Source organism: Lycorma delicatula, chromosome 12 (genome assembly GCF_047948215.1).
Source record: "Lycorma delicatula isolate Av1 chromosome 12, ASM4794821v1, whole genome shotgun sequence".
Classification (NCBI taxonomy): Eukaryota; Metazoa; Arthropoda; class Insecta; order Hemiptera; family Fulgoridae; genus Lycorma; species Lycorma delicatula.
Genome location: NC_134466.1, coordinates 22,039,866 through 22,067,366, shown reverse-complemented (window position 1 = coordinate 22,067,366; position 27,501 = coordinate 22,039,866). Strand labels below are relative to the sequence as shown.

Here is a 27,501-nt window from a genome sequence, read left to right as displayed (position 1 = left end):
TAACTGTAAAAGATATTATTTTCTGCATGACTGAATGTTATTTTATGTGCTTGTTTGTGTTTGTGTATTTATGTATATATACACACACACACACACACACACACACACACACACCCTAGGCAACAATGCCCAGTGTGGTCATTTTTAACATCTATTTGTAACAAAAAGGTAAATAAATGCAACATTTAAATTACGCTTTATGTTTTTCTTATTTAATTTATCTGTCATCCATAAAAATTCATTTCAACATAACCTACCGATTGCAGTTACGTTGTGGGTTCGGTTTTATGTTGCTCACTCTATAATGAAAAGTTCAATTTTTCAATAAAAAAATCTTTTCTAATTTTAATATTAAGGAAATATTACTTCTTCTTACCAGTAGTATGATGAATAATTTGATGTGTATAAGTGTATATTACAAACTATCAATTGTTATTATTACTAACGCCATTTATTTTATTCTCATTTTTCCCAATTTTAAATCAAAATTCTGAATTTTAAAATTCAAAATTTTAAAATCAAAACGAACCAAGAATAATCAACAATAATATTATAATAGGTCTGTTTGCTACACACACATAGCAAGATGTTTATAATTATGTAAACAGTTGGAGAAGATTGAGTTTTTACAACCAAAATTATGACTCCCACTGCTTAAAATATAATCTACTTTAACTTTTGTAGCTGTTTTACCTATAACTCACAGTTGATTAATGATAATTATAACTGCCCCCCATTTTATAAATTATTTTTTAATGATGATGTCCTAAATGTATTGATAACCGAGATTAAACATTACACCCTTTTCACAAATAACCAAAATCCTTTCATTACCAAGGAAGAAATAAAAGTATTCCTTGGTATACTAATTGTTTCTGACTACAATATAATGCCAGGAAAATGTTGATACTGGGAAATAAGTTCTGATATAAGAAATGAATTTGTGTGCGGGTCAATGAGAAGAGAGGTTGATTTCTGTCAATAAATCAGTTTATTCACTCTACAGACGAAGAATTTGTCGCAAATGAGAAAATTTCACCTTCTAAATCTTTTAAAAAAGAGGTATGTAGAAAATTTTATTAAAAAAATATATGGCGTCAAATAAAAAAAAATAAGTGTTACAAAAAATTAACTGAGGCATTAATGGGTTAATTAAATACTAACCATCAAAGTACATTGGTATCCACTAGTATTCAAATCCATATACAGATAACCAACTTTCACAAGAATTTGTACCTGAGAACCTTTGACTTCGAAAATCAGCTAGTAAACAAGCGATTTGCTACGAAAAATTTACCATTAGACTAGCCCAGTGGGGTTTTACAAATTGAAAAAACAAAATTAATTTCTAAAGGCAGTTTAAAAAAAATTATTTATAAATATACCTAAAAAAAAATTATTTAAAATCTATTGACAACTAAACAGTATTTACAAAACAAGTGTTTTTTAGAATAAAATTTAAAAAAATATATACAAAATGCTGACATTTTAGGCAATCTTATTAGAAAAGGTAAATTTAGGTTAAATTAAAAACTTATAATTCAGGGGTAATCTAAACTGATTCAATTTTTTGCTTTGCTTAGTTTTTTGGTTTTCCTTAAAACGACAGCAATTTGTATATTTTATTTTTACTTTATCTTATTTTAAAAACCAGGCTTATTTTAGTGTTTTTCATGTATATATATATATTTTTTTTTACTGTCCTAGCAAAAGCTATAATATAGCTGCTGTATTTAAAACTACAACTTTTTATAGGGATCTTGAAATTCGGTGTAGTGGTAATACTACATAAATTCTTTACAGTACTGAAATGTTAAGTTGATGATTGTCCTTACAGAAAGAGATATATTATTTAATATTGTCTATGTACATTCTAACTTATTTAATTTTTTGCCCCGATCCGGTAATGCAGTAGAACCATATTTAAAATAATATTACTTAGATTTTCATTAATATTTTTAACCAGCTTAACTACTAAATACTATATTTCTGCGCTTAAGAACTTAATTATACAAGTTTTAGCTCCCTACAAACAAATAGGTACCTGATTTCACATATCATTAGTTTTCTTCTAATAACATTAAACAAATTTTATATTAAAGAATTTGGATGATTCTCCACAGTCATCCATTAAAAGAAGTGCTCAAGATCATAGCTCACAATTATCCCTAAACAACAGTTGTAAACTGAGAAATGTTTGCCACATCTGTTGATTCGTCAAACTGAATACTAAAAAATTCACTTGTTGAATTATCTGGTCACAAACAACAGCAGCCATGTCATTGATTCGCCTTAATACTGTGTCATTAAAAAGCAAAATTTTCTTCAATTTTCCTTGTTTCTTCCATGCCTATTAAAACACTGACCACATCAACTGCAGCAAGCAATATGAGATTTTCTGCGATTGCACAGGGTTTGGATACCTTAGCTACTTGTAATGCTATGAGATAAGATGCTTCAAGTGTACTTTTATCAGTATAGCCTGCTTTCTTTGGGAGAGGACTTGAAAGCAAACATCACACTGTAGCTTTCCAATGACGTAAAAACCATAATGTCATTGTATAATCTTGTCTTTTTACCAATAAACTCACTGGTTGTAGATGGCTCACCACCAATGCCTCCAAGCCATGTATCATATTCAACCTCATCTTAATTTCAAAAATTTTCCTTTCACCTATTAACCTATTTTCTTATTATACAGCACGCTACCCATCTTTCTCAAATACATTTAAATACATCTGGACTGTTTTCTGAAGCTTACTTCAGTCTTTAGCTATCCATCCTTGTCTGCTCTGGAGTTTAAATGAATGAAAAAATAAAATAATGAATGAAACAAGAGAAAAAAATTATCCTGGGTAAGATAGTAAACCATATCCATTATAATCTAACTGTAATGCAACACCTGGAACATCTCAGAGAATGACATCCTGGAAATTAAAGGGGTGAAGCAAAGATAAAATCATTTGACAAATCAATACATATATTAATGAAGTTAAATAAGAATAGATAAAATTTCTTTGCATGATGTTGGTATTTACTAGCAATCAAGCAATAGTGGAATAATAATACAGTCATTAATATTAAAATATTTTATGATGAATTTGAAATAAAAATCTGTCTTAAGGACAAAGATGCAAATGTTATAAAAAAAAATGTCTTTACCAACTTTTAATACTTTCTAGTAATGACTGATTACTTAATTATCAAACAGCCATTTAGATTTACTTTCTAATTAAAATTTTTTGAATACAATATTTTGAGCATACGAGGTGTGTAAGAAAAGTAATGAGATTGGTAACACTGCGATCGATCTGGCAACGCTGTGTCTACTGGTCCGTGTTAGACCGGTTTTTTCATCCCTTCCACATGCTCAGTATGAGTTTCAACTCCGTTCAGCCAAAACATTATTTTTGACGCGCTGTCAAAAATAATGTTTTGGCATCAGTGAAGTTGTGTGAAAATGGAGCATCAGAATTTAGAGCGACGTTGTACAATCAAGTTTTGTGTTAAACTTGGGGAATCCACGAGTGTGACCTATGAAAAGTTGAAACAGGCCTACAGGGAACATTGCTTATCAAGAGCACAAGTTTTCTGCTGGCACAAATCATTTTTGCAAGGCCGAGAACACGTTGAAGATCAACCTCGCTCAGGGAGATCATCAAATTCAAAATCTGATGAAAACGTTGAGTGTGTGAGAGTTCTTGTGAGATCAGACCGTCGTTTAACAATAAGGATAATGAGTGAACAGTTAAATTTAAACACTTTCACCATACATCAAATTTTGACAGACGATTTCGAAATGCGTAAGGTTTGTGCAAAATTGGTGCTGGAAAACCTCACAACAGAACAGAAGGACAATCAAAGAAACGTGTGCATTGATCTTCTTGAGAGGATTGACAACGACCAAGAATTTATCAATCGTGTGATCACAGGCGATGATCCTGGATATTTGAGTATGATCCTGAAACAAAGCGGCAAAGCAAAGAGTGGCACACTCCGTCATCTCCTCGACCGCAAAAATGTTGAATGAGCAAATCAAAGATCAAAACCATGCTGATTTGCTTGTTTGACAGTAGGGGTATTGTGCGTAAAGAATTTGTTCTTCCAGGACAAACTGTCGATCAAGTGTTTTGCAAAAGTGTTCTTGAAAGGCTCAGCAAAAGAGTGATTCGTGTGAGACCAGACATTGCAGACACATGGATGCTTCATCATGACAATGCCCCGTGTCACATGGCCATTTCCATCACGGAATTTTTGACCTCAAAACGCATTCCTACGGTTCCTCAATCCCCTCTATTCAGCTGATTTCAGTCTTTGTGACTTTTCCCTTTTCCCAAAATTGAAACATGTCTTAAAAGGACATCATTTTGGAACTCTGGAGATTATTCAAAAGACTGTGACTGACCAGTTAAAAGCTCTACCAGTTGAAGCCTTCTAGCGCTGCTACCAGGAGGAACAACTCAACCGATGTATAGCTGCCCAGGGAACTGTTTTGAAGGGGATAATATTGTTATATGAAAAACATAAAAACTTTGGTAAGTAAAAAGTCAGTCTGTCTCATTACTTTTCTAACACACCTTGTAATTCTATTTTCCAATCAATTTCAGAGACCATTTAGCACAGCTCTTTACTCATATTTAATAAAAGGTTAGGTTTTTTATAGTGTTAATTAAGTTGAAATTCTCTTTAAATATTAAAAGTACGAAGTGTAAAATATAAAAGTTTTTAATTTTTAAATTTATTTAATAAAAGTTGTATCGGTTAAAATAATAATGCTAATGTATTTTAAATTAAGTCAAGTAAATAATTAAATTAATTAAATTTTACATCAGACATAACAGTGAGTGTTAATACTCTTAACTCATAATTAATACTTCGGTACTTGTTTGTTATCTCACCATCCACTGTTTTTGATATTACTTTTTTGTCAAAAAACAACGAATTAAAAGTTTTGTTACCATGTATTAAAACAAAAAAGATGTATGTTAGCGAACATAATCTTGTTTAAATTATGTTGACAACATGTACTGACGAATCGTACGTATTACAATTTAACCTACGCTCGTTTTGTTTAATAACCTTGTCTAATTAACATTAGATAAGCACATTATAACTTTATTTCCATTAATTAGATGAGCTCAGCGAGGGAAGTATAGGTTATGTTTGGTTAGGTTATGTAGATATAAATACGATTCATCATTTCATGGAGTCGATATAATCTAATGTAGTGTTTTGTCATTTTTATTTTTCATTAAAAAATGTACTTTTTCCGTCTTAAATAAATGTTGTTATTCATTTCCTCATGAAATATGAAGAAGTTGTATAAAAAAAAAAGTGGCGATGTGATAACAAACAAGTACCAATTTTTTTAAATAAATTACAACAATGTTATTTTAAGTCATTGATGAAATAATGTAACAAAAAAAAGCAATGGGTTAAGTGTTTAAAATTCATTTATTCTGCATCTAGGATGTATTTTGATAAAATATTTATCAATATGTGTATATATAAATGTATATATATATATATATATATATATATATATGTATGTATTCAACATTTATTATAATACATATATAATATTCATTAAGTACAAATAATATTCAAGTACCAAGACAGTGTTTTAACACTATATACAATAAAATTATTATTTTTTCTTATAGTAAGTGTAGTGGTAATTACAAAATTAATTACACCACAAATAAATTTATTTATTATTACTTCATTAAACGATCATTTAAGATCCATATTCTTCTGTTTCAGCTTCAATCTGTTTAAAATCAAATGATCCTCTTCCATCCATTTGTAAATAAAACTGAAAGAAACAAAAGATCAAGAAAAAGTCGAATAATTAATTAAAAACATGCACAATAGTAAACAAAATTAATGATAATATTTAATAAACTCCTGATAAATTATGGAAAATAATAAAAATCTTTAACTTATTTTAATTTAGTAAAAATAACATTTATAGATGGTGTAAAATTATAAGAATAAAGTTTTAATAAAAATCAAATAAAAAGGTCAGCAGGGTTGCATGTTATGCTCTGCGCCTTCGCTTCTCAATCCTTGATTATTTTCTCAATCCCTTGATTGATGGTAATCAAAATTAAATAGCATCAATAAGTTTTATTTATAGACATCGTAGTACAATAAAAATTGATTAATCCATATTGAAGATATCCAATAAAACAAAAAATTAGACCTATCTGTAGTGCTTTCAAAGTTTTTACTCCATCATCAGCGGACCAATTTTTTTTTTTGTAAATCAAAAAATCATATTCAGTTTGTTTATTAATAAGTCTGTATTTATTTTCATATTTATTAATATAATATTTCTCTAATATATCAATTACTCTGTTAATTATTATTTATATCTAAAATTTCTAAACTACGAGGGTTTTTTTTTCAAGGTCCGATCGGTCGCAAAATAAAAATCTGCGCAAAAATAGGATGAACCTCTTTTTGCATATGTGTTTGATCCATTGTGAAATATATACACTATACATGACTGTTACGCTTATTGCATTTTCTCATAATTCAATGTGATTAAATCTATATAAAAATCTTTTTTCTATGTTAAATGGTTCGTGAGAAATTTGAATTTGAAAAATTGATTACCAGTGGTTAATATAGTGACCAGCGGGAGATAAGGGGTTAAGTTGAACACCCCATATATAATTCATTTAAAATCCAGATCACTGGGTGGCTAAACAGGATTCCCACATGTAAAATGTGATCTCAAGAACTTATAAGAGAGAGCATCTCACGATCATATCTCATTTTGAGTTTACTAAGGCAAATACTAAAATAGGCAAATACTTGGTGATTATATGAATCTAAGCGTCTATAAAATATTCTTATATCACATTTTTGTATATCACATTTTAATTTGTTGGCTGGCACAGACTACAAAAATAGTTATTTGTTGTTATAAATACTAAGTTGGTTTATATTTTTATTTTTTTATAAATTATTCTATTCACAATTTTTAGTATATATATATATATAATATTTATATATATATATTATATAATTAAAATAAAGGGAGGCCTACTAAACACGCTGCTCAAATAAGACAGTGACATTTAAAAGGAAGTTGCCAAGAAACGAATGATCATTTAAGGAAAATTAGAAAAAGGGAGTGCCATGAATATTTCTACAGAGACCTTATACAATTAATTTTCCTTTTTCCTACACTGATTTCATTATCCTTTTCTACAGCATTTTTAATCATACCTTCCCACTGCAATGCAATCGTTTCAGTGACAAAAAAAGCCTGCATGTCAAGGTCAAACATGAAGATGATGGTGGTTTTTTCAACTGGAAATTTTTGGTCCTTTATAGATCTGTTTCACATGGTCAGACAGTAAATAAGGAGTTCTACTTAGAAGTTTTATGACATTTGAAGAGTTTCCGATTACAGAAAGTGGCCTGAGGTGCGGGGAAGAAAGATTTGGATGTTGCACAATAATGCACTTAAGACAGCTACTGTGTCTGCACTTCACTCACCCTACTATTGTTCAGACTTTACCCCAGTAGACTTTAACTTGATTCCCAAATTGAAGGTAATATTGAAAGAAATGATGTTATTTTCAAACCATAAACAAAACTGAAAAAATATAACAACTGTGAGCCGTGCTCCAGAAATAGAAGAAATGTTGAAAACTGTGTGTTCTGCCATTAACAGGGACTACTTTTTGATGGGCACAAGGCTATATAAAGTTCTAAATAAGTAAAGTTTTTATTATACAACTTTTTTTTTTGAATACACCATGTACAGAAGTGCCTTCTGTACATGGTACTTCTAAGTTAGGTATGCGCTCTCCATCTTGAGCCAGTTAAGTTAATGAATATTACAGCAAAATGTAATTAAATATCAGTATATATCAATAATAATAATCTTCATTTAAAAAACCCACCTCATGATGTTTCCAAAGAGATTTTCTATGACTAACTGTAAACAATGTAATTCCTACTTCTCTACAATATTGATACATGGAACCTTCAACATCAACACTAACAGCACTTGTACATTCATCCAGAATTGCAAATTGTGGACAATGATAGAATAATCTTGCCATCTGAAAAAAAGCACAAGATTGCATTAAAACTAAAAATCTATGTATAATTCATTTTTAAAATAAAACCAAATTCTAACCGTAATATATTTTACTGTATCTGTGTGCTCTAAAAAGGGCAAAGCTTGTACATATGAATACTGTAGTATGTAATTTTATATAAAGATATTTAGGAAAACTAAGTTACTGTTAAGTGATGCTGTTTGCTAGAGCAAAAATTGAATCCATGGAGAAAGAAAATCAACATTTAACATTAAATTAAATATCTTCCCATCTGTACAAATTGATTGGTCAGCATAACATTTTATTTATGATATTCTGCAATTCAACAAAAGTATCTGTAAGAAAGATAATAAGCAAGTTGATCGCAAAAAACAAAATGTTTGCAGAAACAAACAACTGTTCTGTATGTTCAACAGTTACTACCATTTGTCTTTCTTTCAAGAGTCTTTCACATCTTATGTATTTGTCACAGACGAATTAAAAAATCAGGCTAACTGAAAAATGAAATATAATATATTAGCATTATTGCTTATAATTATAAATATAATTTAACCAAAATTAACCTACGCTTGCTAACCTTGACTAACAAGCGATTGTTGGTTAGATTATATTTAGAATTTCCAATTGGCCGGTAATTTTCCTATAACATATTCATTGTACCTCACCGCCAATGATTATCAAGAATTTGGATTACTTAAAAAGGCAAATGGTGTCAAATCTTTTATGTCTGATGAAAAGCTAAACAGGCGACACAAAAGTGATAATGTCCCAGTTAAAAGATTTTTTTCTAAAGGTATTCATGCAATTCCCAAGTGTTATTAGTGCAAATAATTGTATTATAATAATGGAGAGAATATACATAAAAAAAAGTACGAGGGTTATTTTTTTCAAGGTCCGATCGGTCACGAAATTAAAACCACAGTGAAAATTAAAATTTTTTATTTGTAACAAGTACTTACAATAGTCGCCACTCCGATTTAGACATTTGTCGTAATGGGGTACCAACTTTCCAATACCTTCGTCATAGAATGGAGCCGCCTGTGTTTTCAGCCATGTTTCTACACTGGTCTGCAGCTCGATGTCTGTGCCAAAATGTTATCCTCCTAGCCAGCGTTTCATGTGAGCAAAGAGGTGAAAATCGGATGGAGCCAAGTCCGGGCTGTATGGTGGGTGATCAAACACTTCCCGATGAAAACGCTGCAGGAGCTTCTTTGTTACAGTTGCAGTGTGCGGCCAAGCATTGTCATGGAGAAAGACAATGCCTGATGACAACATTCATCTCCACTTATTCTGAATCGTTCTTCATAGACGTTGAAGAATCACGCAGTATGAGGCTGCAGTGATGGTCATGCCACGTTCCATGAATTCCACCAAGAGAACTCCATTCCGGTCCCAGAATACAGTAGCCATACGTTTTCTGTTGCAGAAGGTTCGCTTGAACTTCTTCGGTTTACTGGGAGAATGAGAATGCATCCACTGTTTGGACTGTTCTTTTGTTTCATAGTTTCGAAGTAGACCCATGTCTCGTCCCCTGTGACAATTTTGTTCAAAAAATCTTCTCCTTCATTGCGGTATCGCTGGAGAAACGTTAGGGAGGCGTCCATTCTCATTGTTTTGTGATGGTCAGACAGCATCTTGGAAACCCATCTCACACACAATTTGCGGTAGGAGTCTCTTACTCACAATGGTGTAAAGAGCTGACCTTGAAATTTCATGAAACGAATCACTCGATACAGAAATTGTGAACCAACGATTTTCTCGAATCGCCTCATCCTCTCGCTCAACGAGATCATAGGTTGACACTCATTTCCTTCCCTGACCGCCTCCATCATGAACATCTGTACGTCTTGCTTTAAAGTTCCTGCACCATTGTCGCACTTTGCCGTCACTCATTAAAGTTTCACCGTACACATTACTTATTCGTCGATGAATTTCAGCCGCATTACACCCCTCAGCCTGAAGAAATTAAATTACCGCACGCACTTCACACTTGGCAGGAGATGCTATTGATGAAGACATATTTATGTGCTAACTGAGTGTTCAGAACTAAATGAAGTAACGCGGTGTGATTGAAGGCCATACTAGAGACGCTGCGCAACACATATCCGCAAAGGTTCATCTGATTTTTGAGTGGGTTTTTATTTCGCGACCGATCGGATCTTGAAAAAAAAATAACCTCGTAAAACATATTAAAAGGGATATGATATGATTTAAAACTTACTGCAATACGCTGCTTTTCACCACCTGACAAAACATCAATCCAGTCAGCAATTGTATCCCAGCCATTATCTCTTTGTAGTAAATAAGACAACTGTACTCTTTCTAAATGTTTGGCTATGTCAGTATCTGTTTTACCACGCCTTAACATTTCTTCTTTTGTGTGTGGATAAGTAACCTAGAAAAATTCATGAAACAAAAATTAATTATTTTAATGCAATTAACACTAATTAAAAAAAAACATATATATATTTGCTTAAAAGATAACAATGAATCGGAGCGTTTGGAAACACCCAAAAACAACACAACTTCAAAATTGAGGATAAGACACAAGCAAATAAACTACATTGCCACTCACAACATTAATTCTCTAACTCAACCCGGCAAACTAAAAACTCTAACAGACATAATGGACAGACATAAAGGACAAATTTCTCATTTCTTGAAGTCCTGCGATTAGGATCCTAATCGCAGGACTTCAAGAAATGAGAAACACCAATCGAGAGCCGTTTGAATCTCAGGGTTACAGAATTTACAAAGGAATCCCCGGGAAACGTGTGATGAAGAATTGCCCACAGTTCGGAACAGGATTTGGAATCAATCTTAAAATAATTGACTCAGTCGTAGAATTTAAGTCTTACTCCCCCAGGATTTCAACCTTAACCCTAAAATCAGCCAATAAATTCTACACCATAATAAATGTCCATGCTCCCACCAATGACAAAAACAATCTTAAAAAAGATAGAGAAGAGATGGACAAATTCTGGGAACTTCTTGACCAAACTGCAAACAACATAAATAAGACCCACACGAAGATTTTAATAGGGGACTTTAATGCCCAACTTGGTAAAGAACGAAGATATCGTGATATTATCGGAAAATGGCCTGCCCAAAAGAAAACTAACAAGAACAGCCAAAGACTTGTCGAATTTTGGAGAAACCATAATATGATCTCAAAATCCACCTATTTTATGAGAAAACCAAACAAATTGAAGACTTGGAAACACCCAGATTGGAAAAAAGGAGAATGGCAACTGGATCATGTTTGCATGGACCGAAATTATCACAAGGAGATTTATAATGTAAAAGTCTTGAGAGGAACAGATACTGGATCGGACCATTACTTAATTAAAGTTAAAATAAAATTCACCCCGCATAAAAAGAAAAAATCCCAACCTAAAAACAAAAGAGCTTATGATCCACATAAATTAATAAACAATGCCATCTTTGAAGAAAAAACAAAAAAATCAAATTAACTAATAATTTAAAAGAACTGACATCCCAACTGAAAGAAATAGCTGAAGAACTAGCCCCTATAAACCCAAGAAAAAAACACCAATGGTGGAATGAAGAATGTGACAAAGCAGTCAAAGACCGACACCGGGCTTGGATCAACCACCAAACCCAGAAAACTGAAGAATCTAACCATGAATTCACCAAACAAAGGAAAATAACTCAGAAAATTATAAGAGGAACCAAACGACAAGCCCAAAAAAACTTGATTCAGCAAATAGAAGAAAGTTCCAAGAAAACTAATTTCCGAGACTATTATAAAATTTTTGGTCAGGCTCTTCAAAGATATGAACCACCCACCCTTATGCTGAGAGGAAAAAAAGGAAATATGGCCCACACCAATAAAGAAAAAGCTGAAATTTTGGCAGAAACCTTCAATAGACTCCTCAACTGTGACGACCCCCCAGAGCTTTTTGAGATTGACACTGAAACTCCAGTTAAAACTTCACCAGTAAATATCAACCCGCCAACAATTCAAGAAGTTCTCGCAGCCTTAAATGAAATAAAAAACTACTTCTACATAAAAACTGGATTGAGGCAAGGAGACGGCCTTTCACCACTCCTTTTTAACTGCGCCCTCGAATTTGTCATGAGAAAATGGTATGAAATAAATCCCAAAAATATAAAAATGGGTACTAAGAAAAACTCCATCACACTAAATTGCCTAGGATTTGCAGATGACCTCGCTCTTTTAGCAAATAATATTCAAGAAGCCAAAACACAAATCATGAGCCTTCAAAACCTAGCACAAAAGATAGGGCTTCATATCTCTTTTGAAAAAACTGAACTAATGGCCATAGATCCTCTGGTAATAGAGCACATTACGGTAAACAATCAGAAAATTAAAATAGTAAAACAATTTAAATATCTAGGGGAAATAATAACTTATAATTTAAATGAAAAAGTGACATGGCAAAACAGGACAAATAAAATGATTAAATCCCAAAAATTAACTTGGTCAACATATAAGAAAAAATGCCTTTCTGCTAAAACAAAACTTAAACATTATAAAACTGTAGTACAGCCAGAAGTCACCTACGGAAGCGAGACCCTTTTCAAAATCACTCAGAAAAACCGAATTGAAAAAATTCTGAAAATAGAGAGGAGAATTGTCAGAACGTGTATCAATAAAAAACACCAAAAAGAAGGCCAATGGTGGATTGTGCCAAATGAGGTGGTGTATCGAGAAATAGAGCCTGTTACTGATACTATGCGGAAAAAAAGAATCTCTTTCTTCGGTCATCTCATAAGGACACCGCAAACAAGACTGTCAAGAAATATCATTGAAAAGCTCTGGTTCCAAAAGCTAGAAGTAGGATGGATCAAAGAAATTAGAGAAGATATGAAAGAATTGGGAATTTCCCTGACTGACTTACAGAATAAAACTGGAAAAATTACAAAGCTAAAAGATAAGAGCATTAGATTTAAACAAAAGACAGACAAACTACAAAATACAACGAAGAGGGTGTTTACAGATGAAGAAAAGAAAGCAAGATCTGAACGGATGAAGAAATACTGGGCAGCTCGAAAGAGTAAAATAACATGCTTTTCTCAGAAAAGATCCAACTAAAATTGACTTAAGTGGTCCCATGTTGGCCGTAAAAGCATAATAATAATAATAATATATATATATTTACATTGTTTATTTAATCTGTATTCCTCTTAATAAATTCATTCTATACACTTTTAAAATAACAATTTTTTTTTTACTGATAAATTAATTACGCAGAAGCTTATGAAAATGGAAATTTGTGGCATATGAAAAATATCATACCTGACCAGGATTCGAACCTAGGATTTTTGGATGAAAGGCTGAGAGGCTATCACTCTGCAGCAGAGATTGACAGTTTTTTTATTCATTTATTTAGAAAAATTCCATAAAAGTTAAAACATAGAAAAATAAAACAGAATTAAAAAATTTGGTTATAATTACCTGGTCTCGTAGAGTGCCTAATGTCATATATGGTCGTTGTGGAATGTAAAATAATTTTCCTCTTGGAGGCTTTGTGACACAACCACCAAATAATGGCCAGAGCTAAAAAAAAATTATAAAAAATAACTTTATATATATATATATATATATATGTATTATATATGTGTATGTATATATATATAAAAACAGTATTATCATTATTATAAACCAAATTTTCCCCATTATTATTTTTTTTTTCTACCCAGGTTACATACCACTTTTTGTCAATTTTCACACTGAACTCTTGCAAGTAATGCATTAGTTCTGGTTATTTATATTGTATTCTTGTAATATATTTTCATCAGGTTATATATTCCATAGGTAATGTATGTAATGTTTATTGTTTACGTTACCATACTTTCACAGATCGCTCTTTTCAATCCTCTTTTTAACATTTTCTTAATATCAGTCTGATTTCTCCAATAGAATAAGATAATCAAAAGCATCTTATAATGCACAATTAATTATTTAGGCTAGCTTAATTTAATGTTTCTTTTTGTAAACAAAAATATTTCTTTCATATTTTATTTTCTGAGCTTGAATTAAGTTGCATGTTCTTTAACTGACGGTTCATTCTATATCCATTAAATTTGTTTCAATCTAAAAAAGATGAAGTTGACTGCCATATTGGAAAAGTGGCAAAGATTTTAAACATGCCAAGTGGGTATTTTTAATGCACTCAGAAAACAAAGGAAACTTCTCTACACAGCTTTTCTTATTTATAAGTTCCCAATGATGAAACATTAAAAAGAACTCTGTTTACATATATTCATACAGAAGGTGTGTTTTTAAAGTAATGTCTATTTTGAACTAAAAACAAAATTGAAAAATATTAATAAACTTTATTACTTATACATAAAAACTACATTTATTTATTACTATCTTTTTTCCACATAGCTGCCTTCAACTTCAACAAATTTTTCACAAAAAAAAAAAACTGCTTCTTTATTTCCTCTTCAAGAAATTCTGATGCCGATGACTTAAAACCGTGCAGTAATGAATGATATTTTTCAATCTGTCATCATCATCAAACCTTTATAACTATTTAAAGTAAAAATGAAAAAAAAATCACTGAAAGTTAAGTCAGCACTATAGGGTGGACAGTTGAAGATTTTCCAACAAAAGTTTTCCAATCGCTTCACCGTTTGAAGTGCCAAGTGTGGCCAACTATGCTGTTATAAAAAAAAAATAAAATCCTGGCGATACCATTCCACGTTGTTTGGTTTTTATAAGTCTTACATTTTTAATGTTTTACTGTATGTATTGGCATTCACAATAGTTCCAGGATCGCTAAATTCGATCAGCAAGACACGCTTTTGTACCAAAAAATAGTAGCCATAAAGCTTCTTCAGCAAATAATGTTTTTGTTTTCACTTCTTCAGTCTGATGATGAATGCCACCATAACATCGGCTGCTACTTGGTCTCAACGTCGAATAAGAAATCTAGGTTTCATCTCCAGTAACAATGTATTCAAACAATTTATCACTTTCATTTTCCTAATGCTGCAAAACTTCATGCGCTGCAGCAAAATGTTTTTCCTTGTATGTGTCAATTAACATCTTTGGCACAAATCCGGCACGTAATTTTTTATAGCCCAATTTTTCAGTCAAAATTTCATTAATCAAGGATAATGAAACGTTAGGAAACATCAAAGAGAACTGTGACATGATGAAGTGCTGGTTTTCTCTAATTTTTTAATCAACTTTTCAATCAAATTATCCATTATTACCAAAGGCCGGCCACTACGTTCTTCATCATGAATGTTCCATTCACCCTTCTTGAAATGAATGGCATCAACATCTTACTTTAGCATCATTCATAATATTCAGCTCATACAATAACAAATTTGCATGTAAATTGCAGGTGTTATTTTTTTGTCGTCAAAAATTTGATTACTCCTTGTATTTCACACTTAACATGATCAAGAATTGTAACATTCATAACTGGATTAATATACACAAATAACACAATTATTATTACTCACAGCTAACTATTGATTAAAAGAACTGAGCCACACAAGCGCTATCTGTATACATTGCGTAAATAAATGGCTAATTCGAAATACACTGTACCTTAAAAATAACCCTCATATTCATCTTAATACTTTACTTGGCCATTCTTTACTTTAGTATTCTTTTACAGGTTTGTTATACTTGTGTAGTTGTGTAATTTTAAAGAAGTGAAACATTTTATTGTCATCTGTCCAATATTATATGAAATCAAGTTAAAATGCTTTAATAAAAACATATTATCTGTCAATGAATTAAGGGATTTTTCAGTACAATAAATTGGACATTTTTGAGTAAATATTGTCAGGAACCGTGAAAGTGTAGATATTGTAATGGGTAACGTTTTGGTAACAGAAAGTTCCAAAATAAAAAAGAGAGAAAAAAATGGAAAATGGAAGAAATAACGACAAAGAAATTCTTTCTAAAAAATAATTCCTAGAATAATGTAGATGATTCAGACAACAGAAATCATTACTCTTGAACAAACAAACTGGTGGGTCAGCTGCTGTCACTGCAGGTTAAGCCCTAGGCCCAGGGGTATACAGAGTGATTTTTTAGTCCTGTTTCCCTATTGTTAATGTCTGGTAATTTTTTTCTAAGAAAGGGAAATTTGGTTTTGTGACACAAAGTTGGTAGCACTACTCAACCGGTATAGATATGGCAGTGTGAGTTGATTCTCCTTGAGCTGTGTAAACTTTTGTGCCATTTCCGGTCGTGTTACGAACAGAATGTCTTTTACTGTAGAACGAGTTTTCATTCTTGAACAATATTTTGCTACGAAATCGTAAGAGAGTGTAAAAGAATCGTTTCAAATAAAATTTGTTGGTGTTCCTCCGCCAGAAAAAATGTTAATTTCTAGGCTAGCAAACCGATTTCGAGAGACAGGTAGTGTTTGCGACAGAAAACGTAGCGGTTGACCGACTCGCTTGACAGATGACGTTTTAGAGAATGTGAAAACAAGATCGCTCAATTCTCCACGGAAAAGTTTACGAAAACTTTCTACGCAAGTCGGTTTGTCATATTCGAGTGTTCAGAAAGTCGCTAAAGAATTGAAATTCTATCCGTATCGTGTACGATTAGTCCAAGAGCTTCATTCGGCACCAGATTTAAACAAGCGATTGCAATATTGCCGTCGGTTTAGGTCTCTCGTAAACGATAACGGAATCAAATTTTTAAACATAGTGTTCTTTAGTGATGAAGCCTGGATCCATCTCGACGGTTATGCTAACAGTCAAAACCGTCGAATTTGGGCGGTTGAAAATCATAACGCTTTACAAGACAAATCTTTGCATCCTGAAAAAACTGGTGTGTGGTGTGCAATATCTCGTCATAGTATAGTCGGATTCATATTCTTCGAACAGACAGAAAACGGTGAAGTATACAGCAATATTGTGCCCCAATTTGTGACCCTCCTGGAACTTCAAGAACAGTTTCAGCAAGACGGAACTACATACCACATGTCTCGAGAAACCGTGGATTTTCTGCAAGAGTTCCTTGATGATCGAATAATAAACAAGGGCTTATGGTCTCCAAGGTCCCCAGACCTCACATCTCCTGACTGCTTTTTGTGGGGCTATATAAAGCCCGAGGCCTTCAAAAACAATCCTCACACTATTGATGAACTACAAGGCAATATTACAGACTTAATCATGAATATTTCCAATGCGACTCTAAAAAAGGTTTCGCTAGCTAATATGCTGAAAAGAGTCCGTGTGTGTATAACCGCAAGGGGTGGGCATTTTGAACATATTCTTTAACAATTATGTAAGTAATAGCTTTTTATTAAATCTTTTTTGTAAGTAAAAAATACATTTTTTTATTCGACCTAAATTTCCCTTTCTTAAATTACATTTAAAATTGCGTAACAGGACTAAAAAATCACTCTATACTATCAAGGACTGTTATTAGTTGTAAAGTTTACAGCAAAATCAGAATTTCAGAACTGTGTTTTTAGATTTACAATTGACTTATTTTATACATAGTAATTTATGTAAGAGTAAATAAATTGTATTTTTAATAATCTTTACACAGGCTATCTCTCAATATCCTTGTTGAACTGCAAACACATGACAATATCAATAAATAAGAAATTTAGTTGTTAATGTTTTCTTTATTTGTATAAAAATTTGTTTTAATTAGATGTATTTTGGACTCGTTTTTATTCTGCTTATGGTAGGTACTTCATTCTAACAGTCTGATGACAAAGAGTATTTCCTTGAATCTGAATATGTATATACAATTTTTCTGTATAATTAAATATTTTCTATTTAAATAAAGTGGTTACTATTATATACATAAATAAAATATAACACATAAATACAACACATTGATAAATAAATATAAATGGATGTCATGATGTTTGTACATTAGTGCTTGTTTGTAATAATGTTTATTAAAAATTCAAGAAATGCCTGGCTAATCTGAATAATATTTACAAATGTCTAATTGAACTTTGAACTATAAGCATCATTTTTATCCAATAATTCCATTTGTTTGTTATATTAGGTTTGATATTACACTTATGAAATAATTATTAAAAAAGCATTTCAGAAATATGTTTTAAAATTATTTTTATATCTAAAATAACAAATGCTAGTGAAAAAAAAGGGTTGTAAGGCCTCCCAGTACAGAATTTTATTACCCTTGCTTTCTATTGTTAACTCAGATATACTAATGTAAAACACATTTATATTATTCATACACCAGATCACATATACTGCATTATTAAAAACTTCTTTTGAAATTGTTACAAAGGTATTTGAACCCTCTCTGTGAGATATATATATATATATATATATATAGTGTAAAGAAAATATAGCTTCCCTTAAATTACTTTTCAACAAAGAAACACTAAAATAAAATAAAATTTAGCATATGCTCCGATCAGAAAATAATTTTTTTTAAAAATAGTATGAGGTCAATTCTTGGGCTGAACTATAAGCAACCACTTTTGAAACAAGCTATAGAAAATATTAAATGACATCATTTTGGTTAAGGTTGTTTTTTAGCCATTTTTTTTTGTCAAAAGCTTGTTTTTCAATGTTCTTTAAAGTGGTATCCCACAATCCTTTCCAACACTTTTTAGTTGCTTCTTGTAGCAGCATTCATTAAATTTCTTCTTTTTTTTCATATAACTGTTGAAAAGCACCATATTTATATATACAAATATACCCTTATTATTATTATTATAAGTTTTTGAATTTGTTTTATTACGGATGTTTTCCAGTGTGCTGTAAATAATATTATTAATTCACTATTATTACATTTAGTGGGGGAATAAAAACAGGCATAAATTTATCACCTTGCATTATGGTGAGCAAGGGTACTTACTGCTGGGTTAATTGTCTGCAATAATGATTGTTTGTCAACAGATTTTTACAAGTGAAGTTATATTTTGTTGAAAATAAAAAGCTTAATAAATTTCGCAATAAGTAAAAATTTTATCAAACAAATAATTACAAAAATATTGAAGATTAAAGAATTAAGATGGCTGCTGTTTTAAAATTTTTGAAGTTGAGATGTTTCCAAAATTTTTTATTTTTTAGAATATGACACTAGTTTTAGTTTTGCCAAATTAAATTAAAATAGGTATACCCATTCCTGAGAAATAATTTTTTTGTTGATAACCACAAAATGGCAGCCAGAAGGAAAACAAAATAGGACTTAGTCGATATGAAGTTTTTTTGTTCATTTTGGTGTTCTGAATCAGTTTTTGAAGTTTAGTGAATACATCCCAGAATACTCTGTATATATACACTAAAGATATTTGTCAAGCATGAGGAACTAACATTTTTATGTTATAAGAAGGTTAGCTTTGTAATTTTTAGAAATGATGTTGAATAAATGGATTTAAAAAGTCCTTATGTAAATTGCTAAGTTTACATCAAGCTTTTGTACTAATTTGACATTTTTATGATAATTTTTATTTTATATATACGAGGTGCTACCCAAAAGTTCGGGGAATTTTACCATAACGTATAATTTCCACTGTCTTCTTCAAATCCCCTTGGGCACTGATACAGTGATCTCAGCGTTTTTCCCTTGATTCCATGCATCCCTGGAAATCTGAAGGTGTAAGTGTTCGAAGCACGTTCTGCGTTTCTTCCTGAATCTCCTCAATTGTGTTAAAACGACCATTCAATTAAAATTTTATTTTAGGAAAGAGAAAAAAGTCCCACGGGGCAAGGTTAGGCGAATAGGGTGAGTGGGGAATCACTAGTGTCTTTTTTTTGGAAGCCAAGAAATTCTGATGTGTGCATGGACGCGTTGTCATGGTGCAGAACCCAGCTGTTGTTATCCAACAGATCTGAATGTTTGCACCTAATGCTTTCAGGTAACCGCTTCAAAACTTCACAATAGAATATCCCATTGACAGTTTGACCAAGAGGAACAAATTCCTTACGGATAATGTCTTTGATGTCGAAAAAACAATCATGGACTTCATGTTGCTGCGAACTTGGCGTGCTTTTTTTGGCTGCGGTGAACTTGGTGACTTCCACTGCGATGACTGCTGCTTAGTTTCAGGGTCATACCCGTACACCCATGTCTCATCACCGGTTCTGATGTTCGAGATGAAGTTAGGGTCATCTCTTGCTGAATTTTTCAATTCGCTACAGACAGCTATGCGATTTTGTTTCTGGCCGCTGTTCAACAGCCTCGGTACGAATTTTGCAGCGATGCATCTCATGTTCAAATGAACACGTTCTCATTCAAATTGTCCGACAAGATGCGTTGCACAGACCCGTATGACATTTATACAATTGCATAAACATCATGGATTGATTGTCTACGATCTGCAACAATAGCCACTCACACTTTTGCTATGTTTTCCGGTGTTGCACTTGTTGATGGTCTTCCTGAACGCTCATCGTCATCAACTGTCGTTCGTCCATCTTTGAATCGTTTGTACCGCAAAAACGTTTTACTTTTACTCATAGCGTTGTCACCAAATGCTTCCACAAGCATTGAAGGGTTTCTGCACCGGTTTTTTAAACATGAAGCAAAATTTGATGCAGGTTCTTTGCTCTTTAAAATCTGCCATTTAGAACTTCGCTGAAGCAGTAAAACACAATCGCATGAAAGTCAACAATGCAGCCTCTCACCATCATAGCTGTTGGAACACTGATTCACAAAGAGTACTGTTAGCCACATCTAACGGCAGCAGGTCGTACCAGCAATGGTTTGCATGTGAAATTCAAATTCCCCGAACTTTTGGGTAACACCTCGTGTATATATATATATATATATACATATAGATTTTTGTGGAGATGCTCTTAATTTTATAATATGATTTATATACTGTGATGGGTAGAAAAAAAAAACTTCTTTTCTGTGATGGGTAGAAATGAAAAGTGTAAAAGAAAAATGAGAAAAACTGAGAAAATAAAAGAAGAATGTAAACAGACAAATAAATATAAAAAGAGAAAAATCAAGAAAACTCAAGAAAGAGTGAAAACAACATTTAGAATTAGAATAGAAAGAAAATTCTAGAAAATAAAATTATATTTGGGACAATAGACGTTCTCTTTTAACATTATTATCCTTGAATGAACAAAGCAACAGCTTAATATGTGTTAATTATGTACAACAACCTCTAGACTTTGCTGAATCAGGAAAATTATGTACGATGACAATCAGAGCATATGAAAAATGTATACGAGTCTATTCCATTTTGCGACAAAAGTACAACGGTTTTTTCTCTTGTGGTTAAGCAGGAGAAGCTGTTTGTAAATAAGCATTTTTTAAATACACTAGTTTCCATTTGTAAATAGTAGAAATAAGTAATCCCTGAATAATGTTCATTATTGTTGTAATTGTAATCGCATCAACATGATTCGTTCTTAGATTTCATATTATTTTAACAATTTAAAATAATATGAAAACGCACAATAATATGTTAAAAGCCGTTGAGAATTATATCTAGAATAAACAGTGTCCAAAAAGATTTTTTATAAAGTAATATGTTCACCAGAAAAATTGATGAAAATAGTATAGGACATTTTAGTTACAAATATACAAAATAAACCTTACCTCTCCCAATATTCTGAATAATGAAGATTTACCACAACCATTAGGACCACAAACAAGTACATTCATGCCAGATTTTACTTCAAAACTTAATTCCTTTACAAGAACATCACCGTTAGGTGTTACTAGAGGCACTTTATGGAATCTTATAATATTATCTTGAAATACTATTTTACCAGCTCCAGGTATTAATGGTAAAGATATTTGACTTTTACCTACAAAAAAAAAAATAAAAATACAAAATAATCTTTCTTTATATATGAATCTCTCAAATTCATGAACTAAATATATTTTTTAAAAAACAAGTAATCTTTTATTTTGCCGATCTCCGTATCAGAGCGGTGGTATCTCAGCCTCTCATCCAGGAATCCCTAGTTCAAATCCTGGTCAGGCATGACATTTTTCATATGTAAGGCTACAAAATTACATTTTCATATACCTATGTCCAAGCATAAGCTTTTGTGGTGAATTAATACATCAAGCAAAAAACAAGTAATGTTTACATAATCTTGGTTTAAGAGGTTGATATAAAAAAATTCTATAAATTTTACCTTTATAGGTTTTACCAGATAAGTTTCTCTATTTTACTTTTTTGATAACAAAAGACTAGAAAATGATACAGAAATAAAACTGAACAGCATAAAAAGAAATGGAAAAAACAAAATTAGTTATAAAGAGATCTCAGAACGTGAAAAATTTATGATATCAAGATGAATGTGTGAAAAATTTATTCTTTAGATTAAAATAGTTAATTAAAAAAAGACGGTAAACAGTTGTATAACTTTTCAGTTTTGAGCTGGGGTCTCTATTGAGGCTTTCATTCTCAATGACTAGAAACAAAAATTAAATATAAACATTAAATTAAATAAATAATCAAGTAAAGAACTGTATACAAAAAATTTATTTTAGTCTTTTAGTCAAATTTTGAGATTCAAAATCCATGCTGACTTATTTCCCTACCCTCTTGACCAATTATAACAAAAATTAAAATTGCTTGGCATCAATGACCAGTTAATTTAGAAGAAAATATACAGAGTTCATAAGAATCGATTAATCTACCCTGAAGATATTAAGAAAAATAAGTAATGAAAAAAGCAAAAACCAAAAAAAATATGGTGATTATCTACCATGCTTAATGAAATCATCCAAGCATATATAATCAAAGTGATGTGATTTTGAGTCCAGAAAAAAGAAAAAAAAACATTTTTCCCCCCACCCGTTTATGAGTGTTTGAATAAAACCTAACACGATCAGAAAGTACCTAAATTATAAAAGACCATTAAATTATGTTAGAAGAGTTATTTATCTTTTGCGTAAAATATTGAGATATGGTAGTACTAATGAGATCTGTACTTCTTGCCCCGTTGACTGATTGTGATCAAAATTAAATGGCACCTACGCTCCATATATAGACATTACAATGGCAAATATTATCCAAATAGATCTATCCAGTCTCTTGATGACAAACAAAAAACAGGCCAATAATATTCCTACAAATATTCATCCTCCCAGAATTTTTTAATGTTATAATTGTGTTTTTTTGATTACACAGTGTCTTAAAGTGTTAAGTTACATATATTTAGATGCGTTATATTAATGTAGTAATATGTTCTAATAAAGTAGTGCTCAAAATTGTTAATAAAGTTAGGCATACCATTTATGAGGTCGTTATTTAAACTCAAGCCCTGAAATTCTGTTCACAAAACAACAATGGCTATGACTTAAAGCATCTAGTGAATGGTATTACTGCAATGCAAAATCTAGGTCAAAGGTGTAAGCCAAATAAGGATTGAAGAAGAATCTAAGTAGCATATTATATGACTGATGAAGAAATTGTTCAATCTGTTACTGCACAAAGAAATGATATGTCGTACAAAGAAAATTAATGCGTAACAAGGGTTATTACAGTTAATGCACTCAAAATAAGTGATGTTCTGAACGATGTAAATCGCTTAATGATGTGAAAACAATTGTGATTTTTTTTTCATTTGTTACACAGAATATTGCAGAATATTAAGTATCCTATAAAAATTAAAAAAAAAGAACTCCAAGCAAACAAAAATAATATTCTACTTTTTCAAATAACTGTCTTAAATCTAAGGATTAAATTATCTATAATAAGATGTGTTATGTTAATGTAGTAATATGTTTTAATAAAATAAATCTCTATGATAATTTCAATTCAAATCAATTACTACAGAACTGAATTTTCAATTAGGATATACAGGAAAGTGATTAAAAGTCTGTACAATTACCGTAATTTACTGTTCCGATAAAAACCGTGAAAATAAGTCCAGCTATAAAAATATAAATACTGTGCAGTACTGAATTTTATTTATTTTATTTTATTCTATAATATTCTCATTTTTAACTGCAACATTTCGTAATAAAAAGTGACTTATAGGAAACGGATGGTTTTCAAATGAGCAGTACAAAGTTAATTTAAAAAATAATATTATTTTACTGTTACACAAATAAACATCAAAACATACAATTTGATTAAAAACAATCATTTTTTGAAAATTATGTCACTCATGTGGTGGCCATCCATTTGAATGCAGGTTTCCAACCTCTTTAGAAAGTCAATCTCAATTCGGGTCAACATGTCTTGTTCAATCAAATGCACCTCTTCTTCTGTAATTGCATCTTTCAAGTATATTAAATTACGGGGTTTGTGAGCATAAACACGTTCTTTCAAATATCCTCAGGAAATAGTCACAGGAAGACAAATCCAGTGGCAGCCACGGTATGTCACCAAAACGCGAAATCAGCTGGCCAGGAAACATGTTTCTCACCACTGCCATCAATGTGCGGGCAGTGGGCGCTGTGGCACCATCCTGTTGGAAATAAATGTTTCTCATGTTTAATCCTCACCTCTGTAGTTCTGGTCTGAAAAATGTATTCAACATGCGAACATAGTATTTTGAGTTCACTGTCACCATGACACCATTTTCCCCGAAAAAATACGGCCTGATTACTTCAAAACAGGCAATCACACACCAAATAGTAACTTTTGGAGAGTGGAGAGGTTTTTCATGAACATTACAGGTATTTTGAGGGACCCAGTAACGAGTTCTGTTTGTTTACTGAGCTGTTTAGGTGAAAATGATTTACATCGCTCATTAACAGTATTGCGTTAGGGTTATCATTAAACAACACTTGAACATGCACTGTGAAAAGCCTTTTCTTTTGTTTATATCCCCTATTTTGAGTTGTTGGACCACCTGCATTTTATACGGATGGAATCTCAAATCAAGTTGTAAAATCTTCCTCCCACAATCATGGCTCATGTTTAGTTCTCATGCATGTCTGCATGCAGATCTACTCGGACTCCTGATTAATACCCATTCACTCTTACTCTGGTGATGTTTTCGGACATCCTTGTGGTTCTTGCAGGGCCTGGTGGTTTTTTTTTTTGTTATTGTCCCTGTTGTTCTGAACGCTTCAATACATCTTAACAACATGTTTCGACTTGGAACTGTGACATTCTGACCGATGTTGAAGTGGTGATAAAAGATCCGCTGTGTTGTGACAATAGACTCATTATTTCGAATAAAAGTATCGTATGCAAAAACACGATGCTGTATCGTCCACTTCTCCATTGTGACTAAAATGGTAGGCAGTCAAGTGAATTACCTAACCTCAATCACCCCACCACCTGTAAAAAAATTGCACTGGCTGTTCAGAAAACATCCATTTCCTGTAAGTCACCCTGTATTTTAGAAAACATAGCACAACTGGCATTTTTTAAATTATTTCTTTATCTTTAAAATACTGTGGTTAGCGTATAACTTGGGTATAACAGTTGGCTCTGGACGGCCGCACATTTTATTGGGTCACACTGTACAAGTATGATTAAAAAAAAAAAAATATTACCTGCTTCCCCGTTTTCAGTTGATGATTTACCATTTTCAATCGGTTTATTAACCATAGTTCTTTGATAATGACCCTGATTGATATCTTTAAGTACTGTAATAATTTCTGTTACTCTAGCAGTAAATCCAGCAAGTCGTGTCATTTCTCGTCCAGCTAACACCAATCTACCTATCGCTTCTGCTAGTTTCACAAGCATACGACCTGATGAATAGTATTGCTGTTAAAGGTAAATAATACAGAAATTTATTAAAATAAAAATAATATTTATTATAAACTGAAAAATTAAATTAAATCACAATGATTAGAACATCTTAATTGGAAAAAACAAATTCTTCAATCGGATGATAAATACAGTGTTTTGCAAATTAATGGAGTTCTAAATGTTAACAAATTTAATATTTTACTTACATTTGTTTCCATTGTACAATTTTTTTAATATGAATTATATACACCGTTTATCATCTTTTTGGTACAAATTGAATTAGTTTTACATATTGTTCCTAAAATCTTTTATCCCAAAACCAATTAACAGAGTTAACAATTTTCTTGTTCGTTGTCCAAGTCTAGCTTCCTCATCTCACTCTTGCATACAGTCCATAAATTTTCAATGAAAGTGAGATCAGGTAAATTTCCTGCACAGCTTAGCAAATGGATGATTGTCTCGTAATCTTTTTTACCACTTTTAATGAATGACGGGGAGTGAGATCATTTGATGGAATATTTTTATTTCCACAAGAAGCAGAATTTTATGTTTCAAAACAACTATACATATTTTTCTTTATTCATTCATAATTCCTTTGATAGAAATAAGACGATGAGACCCTTCAACAGAAAAACATAAAAAATTTGATTGAATTTTTTTTTTAGAAAAGTCAGAAAAACGATTGAATGATATGTTTGAAAGAATTACATCGTCCCGATCATCTTTGAACAAAATGCAGATACTTCACTTCTGCAAAGAAATACATTTCACCTGAAAAAATCAACTTCAACCAATCTTCAAAAGTCCAACAACCACTACCCAAATGCTTATTAGAAAGAGTGTAAAGCTTGTTAAAAGAAAAGCTTATTAGAAAAAACAGTACAGAATGAAATGAGAAATAAAGTCCTTAACTGTTTCTGAATTTGTGGTACAACTTTATCTTTAACCCTGTACCAGTTTTTGAGAAGATAACTCATCATTAACCTTGATAAAAATTGTCCTTGACAATATAATTCGTCATCCACTTTTTAGCTAAAAAGTGCCTGTGATGAAATAATTTGTCATCATGAATTGACCAGTTTTATTTATTTTTTTGACAAGTTAATGCAATGTGTGTAAGTCAAGTTCCATGTTTATTCTAATTTAATGATGAAGCGTTAGTAGCATATCGGTTCTCTATTTTATATGTCTTGTTTTATACATCCTTCTTTTTTTCTGTTTAGCCTCCAGAACCACTGTAAGGTAACACTTTACAGGATGATATGTATGAATGTAAATGAAGTGTAGTCTTTTATAGTCTCAGGTTAACTGTTCCTGAGATGTGTGGTTAATTGAAATCCAACCACCAAAAAACATCAGAATCCATGATCTAGTATAGAAATCCATATAAATGTAAATGCCTTTACTAGGATTTGAACCTTAGAATTCTCAACTTCGAAATCAGCTGATTTGAGATGATGAGTTAACATCATCTGTTCTTTCTGAACAGCTATTACCATGCATTTGTTTTTGTTGTTTTGATTGTTCTTAAGTTGCATATAAATTAGTTTTATTTTTTCTGTTTGGTATTTATTGTTTTCTTTTATCATTTTTTTCATAATTTTACTATTATTTTCGCTTAATTTTTAGTCACAATTTTATTTCCAACTGTTTGTGTCTGTGCATGTGATCGAACACAAAAAATAAGAAATAAGAGAGTTGTTTACTATTACCTAACTTTAGTCATTTTTTTATGAGAGTAAATGATATTCATGTTCTTACTTGAATTACTTACTAGTGTTTTACACTATTACTGATATGATAATAATGGTACAATAGTA

General features: G+C 31.5%; 1 protein-coding gene across 1 annotated transcript in view; it reads right to left on the bottom strand.

Annotated features, from left to right (window-relative positions):
- Positions 1-5,563: 5,563 nt before the first annotated feature.
- Abcd3 (ATP binding cassette subfamily D member Pmp70) overlaps positions 5,564-27,501 on the bottom strand; it is a 166,556-nt gene continuing 144,618 nt past the window's right edge. The window contains exons 11-16 of the mRNA XM_075379646.1: positions 25,480-25,696; positions 21,607-21,818; positions 13,528-13,629; positions 10,306-10,479; positions 7,923-8,084; positions 5,564-5,815 (exon numbers count right to left, since the gene is read on the bottom strand). Coding sequence (XP_075235761.1) covers positions 5,738-5,815; positions 7,923-8,084; positions 10,306-10,479; positions 13,528-13,629; positions 21,607-21,818; positions 25,480-25,696 — 945 coding nt within the window. The 3' untranslated portion in view covers positions 5,564-5,737. The remainder of the gene's footprint in view (positions 5,816-7,922; positions 8,085-10,305; positions 10,480-13,527; positions 13,630-21,606; positions 21,819-25,479; positions 25,697-27,501) is intronic.